Below are 15,448 nucleotides of genomic sequence, written 5' to 3'. Positions count from 1 at the left end.
GAAAACTCAACCAGCACACCGAGATATATTTAAGGGCCTGTTTACAGGGAGAGAGGTCTACTCTAGCAAGCGTGTTAATCTTAGCTGGAGGGCAAAAGATAGCCCGGGTTTACAAGCAAAATTTTGGTGTAACCCTACAACCCGAGCGCGGGACAACTTAATGCGCGGTTACACTCAAAGGGTCTGGAAACAAGTAGAAAGTTAACCCAGGTAGGCGGGTTAACCCTACCTGGAGTGTTTACAAGGGAAAAAGTTAGCCCGCCTGCCAGGGTAACCCTAGCACGCAGATAGGGTAAACCGCCTACTCGTTTAACCCTAGCTAGCTGCCTTGTAAAGACGACGAAGAAAACAAGAGAAAATGTGTGAGTGCTAGGGTAACCCTCTCTCCTTGTAAACAGGCCCTAAGAATGGTCTACCTGATGAAGAGCCCACCCAAAAGGCAGCAACCACGACAGCGACATAAATTTGAACTGGAACACGAAGGATTTCATCTCATGTTTTAAAAAACTGTTTTCACGAGTTTAATACACCCATAGAGAAATACATGCTGCCCTGTTTCCATACCTTTTGGAAAAAGCCCCAAGGTAGCAGCGAGTTTCGTCTAACTTAAGTAGAAAAAGAATCGCCTTTGAACACAGCCTCAAAGTTACTTAGCCTCAGATGTAATGAAGGATCGGCGATACAGTGGCGCGACTGGTGTGTAATTCTTATGAAAAATGCTAAAAGTTGTCTCTAAGACCGTGGGTTTTTATCAGAGTCAGAGCAGCTCAAAGACCGTCTTTGAGACCTTGCCTTGCCGATTTTGAGACAGTTAAAATTCTAACAAAGCACCTCAGTGCTTAAAATAACGCGCAGAGATCCACTTGTTTTTCAATTGTTTGTTTGTCTTTGCTGGGCGCAATTTACTCAAGGCCTTTAACTTGACAGAATTTACCCATTAATGGACAACAACAACAACAATCTTTTATTTAAACATGACTTTTGTTTAAAGCTAGACTGTTCAGGGCCCTCTATTTTCTGGTATAATGATCATCCTTATGGCTTTTTTATAGCTTTTTAAAAATTTATCATTACCATTATTGTTATACATGTAGTATTTGCCATTACAATTTGCCATTACATTGTAATAAAAAAAATATAAATATTTTTTTTCGATTGGTTGTGTAACGATATGATGATGATGGTTTATTCGCCACTTTACATTAGCTTTAATAGACTATAATACGACCTCATTTTCTGCATTCATCAGATAAGTTGTTTTTGAGTATAACTTTTTTCAGTACGTGACTTCAGTGTTATGGCTGTTAAAAACTTAAGAGAAGGGGTCAACATTTCACGATGAAATATTCAATAAGAGTAATAAATATCAGTATACTTGCTTGTCATACGCACTGATATAAATATTTCACAGTTACAGTTTACTACCTTTAGGTGAGACAAATTGATATTGTAACAGCTGAACAATGTTATTGCTGGCATGACATTAGAATATCTCAGTTACACTACACTCATGGGTGTGCCACCTAAAGTGTAGCCTAATAATGTTATTGCTGGCATGACATTAGAATCTCTTCGTTACATTACACTCATGGGTGTGCCACCTAAAGTGTAGCCTAATAATGTTATTGCTGGCATGACATTAGAATCTCTCGGTTACACTACACTCATGGGTGTGCCACCTAAAGTGTAGCCTAATAATGTTATTGCTGGCATGACATTAGAATCTCCTGGTTACACTATGCTCGTGGGTGTGCCACCTAACGTGTAGCCTATTAATGTTATTGCTGGCATGACATTAGAATCTCTCGGTTACACTACACTCATGGGTGTGCCACCTAAAGTGTAGCCTATTAATGTTACTGCTGGCATGACATTAGAATCTCTTCGTTACACTACACTCATGGGTGTGCCACCTAAAGTGTAGCCTAATAACGTTATTGCTGGCATGACATTAGAATCTCTTGGTTACACTACGCTCATGGGTGTGCCACCTAAAGTGTAGCCTATTAATGTTACTGCTGGCATGACATTAGAATCTCTTGGTTACACTACACTCATGGGTGTGCCACCTAAAGTGTAGCCTATTATTGTTACTGCTGGCATGACATTAGAATCTCTTGGTTACACTACACTCATGGGTGTGCCACCTAAAGTGTAGCCTATTAATGTTACTGCTGGCATGACATTAGAATCTCTCGCTTACACTACACTCATGGGTGTGCCACCTTAAGTGTAGCCTAATAATGTTATTGCTGGCATGACATTAGACTCTCTTGGTTACACTATACTCATGGGTGTGCCACCTAAAGTGTAGCCTATTAATGTTATTGCTGGCATGACATTATAATCTCTCGGTTACACTACACTTCTGGGTGTGCCACCTTAAAGTGTAGCCTGATAATGTTATTGCACCTTAAAAACATTATTATTTAATTTTTTCTATTTTGGTTGTTTTTTGGTTATCTTTTGGTCATCATCTTAATTCAACTTACAATGTTTTTATTAGAGCACATGTGTACATGAAGACAGGACTGATAGATGGTTACTCCATTTTAAATCAGATTTTTTGCTGTGTTTAAATCTGTGCAAGGTCCTCTACAGCTTTTCCATGAAAAGTGCTTCACATGAATGCCTTCAATTTTGTTAGGAATTTCCTGTTCAGCTGGACACCTATAAATGTATTAAGATGTCTGCTAGTTAGCAACCACATAGCAAATTGAATAGTGTGAATAATACTATACATTAACACATAACCATTATTGCCCATTTTTGACGTCTGACTCAACAGACTTATTAAGTTTATGGTTAGTGATAAACCAATCATAATATGGGCTGCTGATAAAAATCAATTATAACATTTGAGTAAGTGCTGCATTATTATATATAGAATATTGTCTGTTTTTAACCTGGTAAAAAGTGGCGAGATCAAATCCAAAGGAACCCTGGAAAACATAATTATGAAAGAGAGATTTTCATGGTTTTTTCACGCTATTTAAATTTGGGAGGGCAAACAGGGCAAAAACTGCAGTAAATGTATGGGGAAAATAGAGAATCTTACGACTAACAACCTGAAATATTTTTGAGTAGATTTCAGTAGATTTGTAGATCATATGATAAGTGGGAAGATGCCTCGCTAGAAAAGCCATAATTAAGTTTTTCATTTATCAATAGTCTGAAAAATAGTGTGAGTTGCAATTCGCAAGAAAATTTAGAAACATTTGTATACAAAATTTAAAAGTGCCTATCCTTGCCTCACAGGAAATCTATTTTCATCACATTTGACTAAGGAAACCCTTTAGATCTGCTGTGTATCTGTTCCTTGTAACGCATAAAACATTCAGGAAGTCAATGACTCTCAACTTATTAGGCAGCAAACTTTAAACTTTTCCCGTACATTTACTGCAATTTTTACTGTGTTTGCCCCTCAAATTAAACAAGGAGGCCTCTTAACATGATCATTATCTTCATCAACATGATTTATTTTAGGGAACCAACCACATTGATTATTTTCATCAAGAGACTAAAATCTTGGACAGAATAAAATGAGAAATAAAACCACCTATCCACCCGAATCAATGATAAATTCGCATTTTTCCATCATTAAAATGGGGGGAGTGGTGGTCTTAATTTTTCATTTATTTTGCCCTTGATTGCACTCAATATAACAATTTCTAAAATGACTGTCATTGCGGTCCACGATACCATCCCGTCCTTTCAATCAAAAGAAAATACATCTTAGCTGACCAAAGCTGACCTCTGACCCTACTCCAGCAAAATCAACCCAGGCCCCCTATTGGCAAAAAAGTAACTTAGGTGCCTCAAGCGGGAAAATAAACTGAATTTGAGCTCTCGAAAACACAAGGTCAGCATTGGTCATGTTGTAACGGCCTTTGCCAATCAAAGTGCCACTAAAAGTGAAGTTATTACGGTATTTCCCCTCCAGCTAAACTCAAAAAACATTGTTCGCAAACTTACCCCTGTTCTTGACCATGTCCTTTTCGAACTGTGAGCAAATTAAATCCAGGTCTTTCAGGGTATTCTTTTGAAGTGCGCTCTTGGCAAGATGTTGGCGTGACAACATGGCCAGCAAACCAAATGAAGAAGCCACCACTTTAATTCCAAAGCTTTGCCACGATAACTGGAGCAATCGGCAAGGCAGGATCCAATTTCCACTCGTGCAAATTCGTCTGAAAACTTGCTACCACCGCTCTTTTCTTAAAAAAAATCTTTATCGGACTTATGATGCAATCACGTTCGTTTAGGATACACCGAGTTTTTTTCGAAGTAAGATCTGGATTGATGCCGCGAGCGAAGAGATAAAATCCCTTCCTTGGCACAGTCTTCGATCGAAGGTCAACCGTGAACTCGCTTTAAGGTCGAGGCTGCAGGTCACGAGGTGAAATGTAAAACCTGTTTCTCCGTCACGGGAAACCATGCTTAGTTAAAATAACAACACTTTCCAGATCCCGAAGATACGTGAGATGACAGTCGCTGAAACCGCTTTAACAAGATTATAACGCCTGCAACAACCGCAAAACAAAAATCTCCGCGGGAGGAGATACTTACAGTAGACATCAATTGTGTCTTCTCATGAACAAAACACACAAAGTAATTATATATGCACAAGTCAAGCGGTAAAAACAATTTATTTCGCTCTGGTTTTCCGAGTACATTCTGTTTGGTTAAAAAAGATAATAAAATATTTAATCTAAAGCAAGTATCAAGTCTCATTTTTAACACCAGCAGGTGTTTTGTTGCTGTTAAAAAGGATTGTTGTTTGTATACCGGTTTCACCATGATCAAGTGGACCAAGTTGATGGGTGAAATTGAACCTGAATTTCCATCTAAATACTATTAAAGTACTTATAGAACCGACTGTCCTCAGTACGTTGTGATGGAGCCGACTGTCCCTTCCATTTTCTCCTTCCCAAATTTCCAAAAAACGGGATCCCTTTTGTTTTGTTTTTTTTACCGGAAACTAGCATCATTTGATTTGACTCAAAATGTACATGAAAATAGAAACGTGACATAGAAGCCTAAACCTCGTTGGAAAAACAGCAGGGAATCGCATAGACCATTTTAAATCAAAAGAACGAACTTGGTCTATATAAAAGACACACAGTAGTGTGGGCATTCAAATTCAAGATTTCCTCACAGTTTGAAGGTGTTCAATAAGATATTGCCAAGTTTAAACTCCATTTTTTTTTTTTTTTTTACATTAATGACACAGGAGGTCCTTGTTGAACCGGGAGATTCAACCCAGGTCTGGAAAGAATAGTTTACCTAAACAGTTTGGACTATTTTAAAGGTAAATACACATTTAAAAATGATTTCGTTCAAGCCAAAGTGGTTTTCGACTGCGCAACTGACTTTTTATTTTCTGCATAGTATAGCCAGAGCTATTATTTCCGTCAATGGATTACTAACAAATACAATGTCTTGGCCTTGCTTGAGATGAAACATTGTTTTCCCGTTGCTAAATTCATCTTCTTTTAGCGATAAATGCGAGAAGTTTCAATGATTTGATGTTTCGTACTGATCGACGCACGCCAAATTTTTTAACCACATGTACAACTTGTTAGTGATCGAACAAAACAACTTATTAAAGTTAAGACTAGGTGAATAAAGATAAGTGTAGTATTTAAACGTTTCAGAAAGCCTTGTAAAAATCATCACTATCTGGGTTAACTTTGCGTTCGATTCGTATCAACATGACAAGCCTCTCACCTGCACGATCCGTGGGAACATCTGCTCAAGGCAAAATGTCATTATATTCTTGCCACAGAGACCAAGAAACAACCTTTAAAGACAAAAATAACGACATTTACTGATGATGGAAAAACAGTTGCTACAACTTATTATATTTTCTTTTCTTTCAGCGAAAATAATCTAAAACGGTGTCACGAGAGGCAAAGAGGCAAAGAAATCTCGAGAGGCAAAGTAATATTTGAACAGAGGATTTTCAGAACACTTTTGGTTTAACTAACAAAAAGACAGTACGTATAACATTCATCGCTAAGAATTTAACTCACAACAGAAACCTAACTAGAATTGAAGAGTTTTATTTCTCGTCGAGTCTTACCGAAAAAAGCCAAACATCACTGTTTCAGCGATTAACATTCTTCTTTCCATCACCGCGTTTATTAGGAACGCTCTGATCATCGCTGTTCTTCCAAAGGCGTCATTCCTTCATCCGCCATCAAAACTGCTGCTAGGTTGCCTTGCGAGCACCGATCTCTGTGTGGGTCTCGTTGCGCAGCCTCTTTAAGTTAACTATCTCTTGTCCTCAAAATGCTCCAAGCATTGCTACTATTCTTTACTACTTTTTAATTTCACATGTACAGTTTTTTGTGGAGTTTCTTTGATGACACTGACTGCAATAAGTATGGACAGATTACTCGCCGTTTTGTTGGAGTTAAGATACAGACAAGTAATAACCTTCAGGAGAGTATGGGTTTTTGCGGTTACAATTTGGCTTCTCAACATTGCAAATGCCGTAATATTGTATTACATCTCTCTTTATCGCCTTAGCATCTTGTCTGTAGAGGTGATCCTGTGTATAATAGTCTCAGCTTGCTGTTACATGAAAATCTATCGCATACTTCGCCACTACCAAGCTCAAGAACAACAGCATATTCAACAAGGACAACCGAACGGAGGAGAAATTCCCTTGAATATAACACGATGCAGAAGAACAGTGTCCAGTGCGATATGGGTACAGATATCATTAGTGGCTTGTTATCTTCCCTTTTACACTAGATGGTACGTTAACTCTTGTTATGTTTAACTCTACCTTGAATCCATTCCTGTACTGTTGGAAGATGAAAGAAATGAAGCAAGCAGTAAAGAACACGATCAGGCAAAAGATTGGCTTTTCCTCTTAACTCTATCGTGCATGCGAAGCCCTGGCATTTTTTTGACATCAACTCATTCATCTGTTAAGAAAAAACCAAAGTTCTCGAGTGACACGTAGGGGCCAAACCACCCCCCTAATGTTTCTTGAAGGCTATATTTGCTTGGTTTATATATTTCTGAACCAAGTTTGGCAGATGAGCTTTCTTTGTTCTCCAGTTTATTTCAATTTGGAAATTGTGACAAAATGTCAGATTATGACGTCATAATTGATGACGTCACCGAAACGTGCTATAATTTTTTGTAAAATCTGATAAAAAGATTATGTCATTGGTAAGGCCTTGACTTGAGGAGTAAAATGCCGGAAACCGTTTTTAGCTATCATGATTATTTTTCGAGATATGGTAAGTTAAATATTTTTTTTTGTTGTCCCCCCCCGGAATTTGCTTAACCATACTGTCTTTCTTAAAGTGCACCTAACCCCAAATTTTTTTTTTCGCTAAAACGAATCTAGACTTTATTCGAAGCATTTGGGCGAAGAAATTTTTGAATTTGGTTGAATCCTCGATTTTCTATGCCCTTTCAAAGTCGCGCTTGAAGGTTTCACGACCGCGTTTTAGGGAGTCTGGGGCGGCGGTACCTGATGACGTCTACCCAGGAACCAAACACAATGGCGCCTCAGTCAACTCTCTGTATTTGCTCGAGAAAATGGAACACAAAACTAATCGTTCCGATGTATTTTGGGACTAAAACGTCCAAGTTTTGTCTCAGAATCATTTCTTTTTCGTCACTGGAGTCAGAGTTAAGTTTCGATTCGGAAGACTCCGAAATAAACTTCGATCGAGCACGTTCGACAACTGTGAACTCACTGCTTAGAGCTTTGAGAGCAATTTACAATATTTCAAACGACGAAGGGGAAGACTTCTTTGCGGACGAGTTGCTTGTATATTAGGAATGGAAAGCTAGATACGAAGTGGAGGAGCAGGCAAACGAAAAGCAGGAAAGAAAACTCAAGGACTGCTTTGGATGGTAATTTCGTCAACTAAACATAAGATTCCCACGCGTGTTTATAGCCCGTTTACATTTGTCCTTAGCGAGAATGTATTTTATCAAGGTGTGATTGTTCTGTTAAATCCAGCTTGTGTTTTACTTTCAGTTGAATGCTTCATGTTTATAAGAGCGACGTACGTGTCGCAGTTTTCGAGACTTGATGACCTCCAAAACATTGGCTTCGATCGATTGAAAATCGTATTGTTTGGACCTGTATTTTTGAAGCTGCGGGAAGCAAGGCGGAAGGAAACATTTCATACAATTACCGATTTCACATTGTCACACGTTTTAAGTCGTAACTCCAAAAAACCAATGTAAATTGTTCTCAAAGTTTGCAGCGAAATTCGTCGGATAAGCGAAAAGGATGTGTTCCCTAAGCGGTCCGCACATGTTACGCGGTCATATTTTCGACGCTATATCACAGAATCTTTGTCGCACTGCTGATTTCCAAACCTTCGAAAAACTCTGTGAGTCTAACAATTTTGTTATCATGTAATTCTAAAGGATTAATCTTCGACTTTTATCTAAATCGAAAGAGAAATAAGTGTTGGTTAGCGGCGTACAGTTGCGATCTATTTACATATCAGTATAACGCTTCTTGATCATGATCGGATCACACAACTTTGTATGTTACAAATACTGCGGGATTGGAAGATATAGGTTGTAGGTAGTATTTCTACAAATTGCTGGTTAGCTTTAGGCAGAAAATTTATGAAAATAGCGTTCGAAAGTCTGCGGAACAAATTCCAGTGAGAGTTCTTCAATGGTTCTCACAGATTCAGTTCGCTTGTTTCGGTTCGACAAAATCAACCATCGTTTACGTCTTTGTTGCACCATTAGCCGATCATCGTCAGTTCATTGTACAGTATATCTTTCTTTAAATCTGTAATATTGCTGCAACAGCCGATAGCACCTCTGGAAGGCGTTTCTGCGCACTTTTCGAATGTGTATTGCACCATCCTGAAGGAAATGAGAGGACGTCAGATATCCAACCTTCCTGGGTAGACGTCAGAAGAGCCGCTAGACCCATTCTCCTCAAACTCGGTCGTGAAACAAAATGGCGGTGTTTTGGAGCTATTTTCGAGATTTCGTCGGGGCACAGAAAATCGAAGATTTAACGGAATCCAAAAATTTTTTCGCAGAACTATTTCAAATAACAAGGAGATTCGTTTTAGCGAAAAAAAATTTTGGGGGTTAGGTGCACTTTAAGTCAGTATCTCTGGTTTATTTTTTTCAGTTTTATTCTAGGAGGGCTAATAATCTAGAAAAATAGAAAGCTCGTATGGTTTTAGAAATTTGATTTTCGGCTTTGTTAGGATGGTATTAACAGTAAAAAACGGGTGACGTCACCGGTTATAACGTAACAAAACTAATTTTAACGCAATAACACTAGAGATAAATTTTTATTCCGATTTTCTTCTTTATTTTTGCTTTAGTCATCTGGCACATCACATGTGCAACATAACTGCATTTGCTAGAACAAAATTACGGCTCCAATTTGGGGATTTTTCTCAAGGGGGGGACCACATATTTTGCAGAATTATTTTTCATATTTAAAAATGCCATATTTCATTTAATTTTTGTGATATGGACAAAATTTTTTCAGGTTTCAACTCCCCTTGATGTGCTCTTTCGAACACATTGTAAATAATATGCATATTAAAAACTTCAAAAGTGGCAAAAAACATGACGTCATCACTGTGACGTCACAACTTTGACATTTACTGACATTTTTCACGTAAATATAATTGGCAATAGGTCTCCTGTTTATCTGCCAAGTTTGGTGTAGAAACAGTCAATACTTTTTAAGTAATGTGAAATAATGTGAAATACCCAAGAACTGACGAAACATTTGGGGGGTGGTTTGGCCCCTACGTGGACGTCGAAAATATTACTTGTCCTGTATACAAAAGAAGATAAAGGCTATACTCTGAGAAAAGATAGCTGGGGTTGGATATAAACGTAAAGCAGTAATAAAAAATATTTTCCACTTATTTCTTTTAGTTGGTGAGACTCGGCATGGTGTTTGTTAATTACATCAATATTTACAATCCTCCGTATTTACTATCATTCACTTTTCCCTCGCGATTCTGTTAATATGGAAGCAGGATAAGATCGTCCATTGTTTGTTTCATTCAGTTGTCAATATCTGTAAAAGCCCTGAAGACTATTTTTCTCCCTAGCAAACAAAAAGAACACACAACTAAACTTTTATGTACTATTTGCGATTTATTTTAGAAATACCAAGTAATTATCTGTTATTACTGTTCTGTTCAAGAGAGTAACGTCCTCTAAATGTAGTCCCTTCAGCAATTACGATTTTTTGGCGCTTTTGTGGTCTGTACAAAGTCACATTTCGACTTATCAGTGTTCCGTTTACTTCTATATTTGCGATTTAAGCCTCGAAGTCATTGAAAAATTCCACTGAAAAGCGAACAAACCTGCGCGGCTCGTTTACCACTCTGGAAAATTCTGTTCCATTCGCCCCAGAAAATTTCCGGAAATTCACACCGGAATGTTTGGTCAAATGGAAAGCGCCCCTATATTATCACCTAAAATTTAACCGATAATTAAAATTCCGCCAAGCATATCCAGACTTTCAGAAGTTGTGCGTAGCCGTTAAAAAGATTCAATTAAAATCTGTAACAAGTTGAATAACTGTATTCGATGTCAGGTTTTCTTAACTATGGGGTCTGGCAGTACACAGTAAGCAAATAGCTGTAAGAAGCTGTAGTTTCCTTTCTGCCTTCTGGTTGGTTGGAAAGTATCAATGCAAGTTATATGGACTCTCATTTTCCTCGCCAGCAGGTGCTTCATTGCTGTGACATAGGGTTATTATCTGTGTACCAGTCTCATCGTGATAAAAATATACACAGTAAAATGAACTGAGGGATGAAACTGAATCTGAATTTGAATTTCAAGTAGTGCTTCAAATGAATACTTTGGAAAACAATTTTAGAAAATTTAATTAAAACAGCTAGACTACCAGTGGCTTCATGTTTGTCTGGCGGTGATTGAGATGACTTTCTTTATGTCATCCCTGTACAGCAATTTTCCTCTCTCCTCGACTTTGCAAAGAAACTATGTCTTACAAATATCTTTGCCCGAAACAAATAGTTTTAATTGGACTGAATAGTTGCATGTAAATGATAACGCAGGTGATATATTTATTAGCTCAAAGTTCGTTGATGACTCTTTACGGAAATGGAATCATCAAGCTGACATTTGATGACATTGGTCTAAAGCCGCATGAGATAGATCCACGGAAATGTCGACGAAAATGTCTCAACCTAAAGTAATCAGGACCACCAAGGGCAGCGAGTTCGATTTCCTGTTAGTGAAAGTTTATACGCTCTCTACTCGGAGTTTTGTTTTTATCAGTACCTCAGGAACTTGACATTGGAGACGTCTTTTTCAGTAATCAAAAAAGAGCCATTGGTCAACATATATGTTCAATTCTTTTTAGCCCACGAAAATCGAACATCACATTATGACAATTAATCTCACTTCAAGCGACAGGGATCAACGTAAATTGAAACGCTTTCAGCTACTGAAGTTTAATCATAAGCAGCATTTGTGAAATTTTCATATTCATCAAAGTTGAGAAGACTGTATTTTACTGAAAGAGGCCTCCAGAAGATCAGATCACTTTATTTTGTACCCATCGCTCAGGTAGGTAGTTGAAAAAACAAAATGGAAATGTGGCACATTATGGACTCTCTTTGCCTGCTACAGCCTGAATTTGTCGGAAAAAAACTTACATGTACATGTTTCAATTATGTTTGTTTGCTGTGTTCATCTTATTTTGAAAATTATTCTTTAGCAGCCTCCAAGTTCAGTTGAAGAGCTCTGTTAACTGGATCAAGAAAAAAAGGTAACTACAACAATAATGTATGTCGACTCACTCAAGATTTCATCTTCTGTATGATAATACTGTACGACGTAGAGTCGCTAAAAACGACTAGGAGCAGCAAAATACTGTTAGCAAACACGAAGTTTGGGAAAATAAAGTTTTGCATCTTAATCTTAAGGTTACCGTAGACCTTCAGAAGGGGTCTTTTGAGAAATGTCTTGTACTCGTATCACTTTTAACAAAACTATACAAGAATATATATCACCGTAAAGCCAATCAAATGAAAAATCAGAAGAAATAACTATTTTGAAGATTTCAGTTATTGATAGTGGGCGCAAACCTTCCAACGCAAAACTGACAGTGGTTGCTGAACTCGGTTGCCTGGATTCGCGTTGGAACTTACGATAAAACAAGCTGCATCTTGCCCATCAGCCGATGAAGGACTAAAAAAAGTGCGTGAGGCTTTTTCGATATTCCTTCTGGTTAATGAGAGAAGATATATTAAATTAGACGGATATAATATTATTTGGCCGATCTTCGCGACATGAGAAGGCCTAAGTAAGGACATATTTGAAATATCAAAAACAAAACACTTCGGCGAATTGATAATCGAGGAACATTTTGGTCAATTTTAGTGAAATATACCCTATTATATTGATTCAAAACTGAAGCCCGAGTTTTTGTCTCATACACTTTTGCAAGCTTACCACACCTTATCAAAAAAAACATCGACGCTGTCATGCTGTCGGCCAATGAAACACAAGCTTAGAACAAGATAGGCAGTAAAAATAACCCATTGCAATTTGATGGAAAATACTATTTTGCATTCATATTGATTTGCGATGACGGAAAATTGAGATACAAAAGAAAGGCTTCCGGCACAAGGAAACTGAATAGCAACAAAGTACTCTCTTCAGCGAAAGGGGAAAAAAAACGAATGCGAAACTAGCAACTAAAATCGATCAACCGCCAATCCGAAAGAAAACGAGAAAACTGTTAGAAACTCAGTAAGGTGAGCTTTTACCCAAGTACTATACTTAGAATCTTTTGGAGGCCATAGGTTGGTGGAACGATGGGCCTTTGTCGCTAGCGGTGAGTTCCGTCTTGTTGTTTTCATGGAACAATCCTTCCTCTTTACTCGTTTTGTTCGGCCCGGGTTTCTTACCTCATTTTATCCAAGTGGCAGGTGTTCTGTCTTGACAACGAACTCATAGGAATCATTTTTCTCCAAATTTCTTCTCCAAACTTCACTGGTCTTTCTTTAAGCGACGCGCAAAAGCAGTTGTAACTCTCAGATAAAAATGGCAATTTTAGCCCACGGCAGAAACCACAACAGAATTATAGAAACGCCAAGACACTGTTCTGATTGAAGAATAGTTTGTTGCTCGTAGTGAAATGGTTACTTTCTTTTTACTCAGCATCACTCGCATATTGACATACGTGAGTCCATATTCTGTGACATAAGAAGTGAGATGCAAATGCCTGGGTCGTTCACTAAGGGCTGCTCAATGTTAGTTGTCTAGGAAAGCTACTTTCTGCACTTAACTTTAAACTTTTTTGTTTTGTTTTGTTTTTTTTTTGTTTTCAGGAAAGGCAGATGAGACTGTGTCATCTAAAGTAGGAATCTTCGAAAAAGACTCTGGAGATAAGAAGTTTTTGATAACAGAAAAAAGGGAATAATTATGATGCCGAATTTCACTGAAATTGGAAATTGCACGACAATTCAAGAGTTCCGTTGTTTGGAGAGCCTAAAGGAAACACATCGAACAATTATTTCAGCATTGAATATTCTCCTTTCCATCCTTGCTTTAATGGGGAATGTTCTGATTTTTGTTGCGCTTCAAAAAGTCTCTTCCCTTCATCCGCCATCAAAACTTCTCTTTGGTTGCCTCGCAAGCACAGATTTCTGCGTGGGCCTAATTTCACATCCTCTTTTTGTAACCTTTATTTTCGCTCCAGAACATTCCAAACTTTGCTACTATTCTACCATACTTTCAAATACAATAGGCTTCATTTTCTCCGGGGTATCTTTGTTAACAATATCGGCAATAAGTGTAGACAGACTTCTCGCCCTGATATTGAGGCTAAGATACAGGCAAGTGGTAACTTTGAGGCGAGTATGGGTCCTTGTGATCTTTTTTTGGCTTCTTAGCACTGGCTTTTCAATAGCAATGCTCTACAAGCGTCGCATAGCTGAAACGATTGCTTCCATAATAATGCTATTATGTCTAGTAACCTCCATATTTTGCTACATAAAGATTTATCTTACCCTTCACCGTCACAAAGCTCAAGTAAAGTCTGATACGTCCCAAGGAAAACCAAATGGAGCACGAATTCCACTGAATATAGCACGATACAGAAAGACCGTGTCCAGTGCTTTGTGGGTACAAATGACTTTAGTTGTTTGTTATCTACCATTTGCTGTTGTAACAGGCTTGCGTGGCGTGCTTGGGTCACACTCAACAAATCTTCACCGAGCCCATGCTGTAACGATTACCTTTCTTTTGTTGAACTCCACGCTGAATCCATTCCTGTACTGTTGGAAAATAAAAGACGTGAGGGGAGCAGTTAAGGACTCCATCAAGAACTTGAAGTGTTTTCCGGGTTAGCTGTCTCGAAACCCTAGACGGTATGGCTCATTGCTATCAAGATCGAGTCATTTATCTGTCAAGAAAACACCATTTTTCTTTTGGACTGATATCAAAATTGCTCCAAATACAGCTATCGATATCAGTTAGCAATTTGTGTGAAACTTTAGACAAGATAACATAGAAAAGTAAAGTTAGTTAACTTCAGGCATGATAAGATGTTATTTGTAAGTAAGTAACGCAAGATATTAATGAATTGTAATCAATGTTAGAAAGTTGTGTCAGTGGATGCCGCCCCCCTTCCACCCGCGGATTGTTTAAAACTTTGTCAAGAGGATTTTCTCTAGGCACTTGTCAATTTGAGTAGCTGTTTGCTTATCTTTGAGAATTATATGCTGAAAATTTGGTGAAAATCGGCTGACAAATAGTGGGGGGTTTTAAGGACAAGTGAGGTGTGGTTTATAGGTTTTTGTTACTTACGAGAAAATTGATGTTTATGATAATTATGTAATATTGGAAGCTGTCAGAATCATATTCTGGACCAGAAGTATGTTTAAATTACAAGAAACCTACTGATGTAGTAAAACGTCGAAAAGGTAAGGGGGTAAGTTTCTAAAGAAACTGTGGTGCTGCGTCGGTGGGGAGTATAACAAGATAATTTGGTTTTATCAACTGAGTTGATAAATGTGAATTGGCCACCGTAAAGAGCTTCTCGAATCTCTTTACGTTGGCCAATTCACACATGATTATCAACCCAGTTGATAAAACTAAATTATCTCACAATATTATACCATCAGCCTGTAGGCGACAGAAATAGGTTATCTATTAAAGATTGAAACTTTTCAAAATTGCGTAAACAGGTACACACAAGGATTAACCCTCTTTGGCCTTTGGCGGAAGAGAAAGGACAGAGTGTCAGCGCTTATTTAAAACTATTTAACTTAAAGAGCATTCAATACATAATGGTTGAATTTTGTCACTGTTCCTAACTCTATCAGGGAACAGTTTTGTAGGTCAAACGTTTGGTCATGTGACGTACCGTTTCTTTGGCAACCAAGTTCTCAGAGAGTGTTTTACTGAACTTCGGCGATTTTCTTGAGGGTAG

The 15,448-nt window shown here is 38.0% G+C and overlaps 1 protein-coding gene across 1 annotated transcript; it reads left to right on the top strand.

Moving 5' to 3' along the window:
• The first annotated feature begins 11,157 nt into the window (after positions 1–11,157).
• Positions 11,158–15,366, top strand: LOC145502834 (adenosine receptor A3-like). Its single transcript, XM_081482229.1, has 3 exons — positions 11,158–11,574; positions 11,726–11,776; positions 13,344–15,366. Exon 3 carries the CDS (start codon positions 13,438–13,440, stop codon positions 14,362–14,364), a length of 927 nt encoding a protein of 308 aa, XP_081338355.1. The 5' UTR covers positions 11,158–11,574; positions 11,726–11,776; positions 13,344–13,437; the 3' UTR covers positions 14,365–15,366.
• The last annotated feature ends 82 nt before the right edge of the window (positions 15,367–15,448 follow it).

The sequence above is a fragment of the Orbicella franksi genome, chromosome 11 (assembly GCF_964199315.1).
Source record: "Orbicella franksi chromosome 11, jaOrbFran1.1, whole genome shotgun sequence".
Taxonomy (NCBI): domain Eukaryota; kingdom Metazoa; phylum Cnidaria; class Anthozoa; order Scleractinia; family Merulinidae; genus Orbicella; species Orbicella franksi.
The sequence above is the reverse complement of the archived record's forward strand: the minus strand, read 5'-3'. Positions and strand labels throughout refer to the sequence as shown.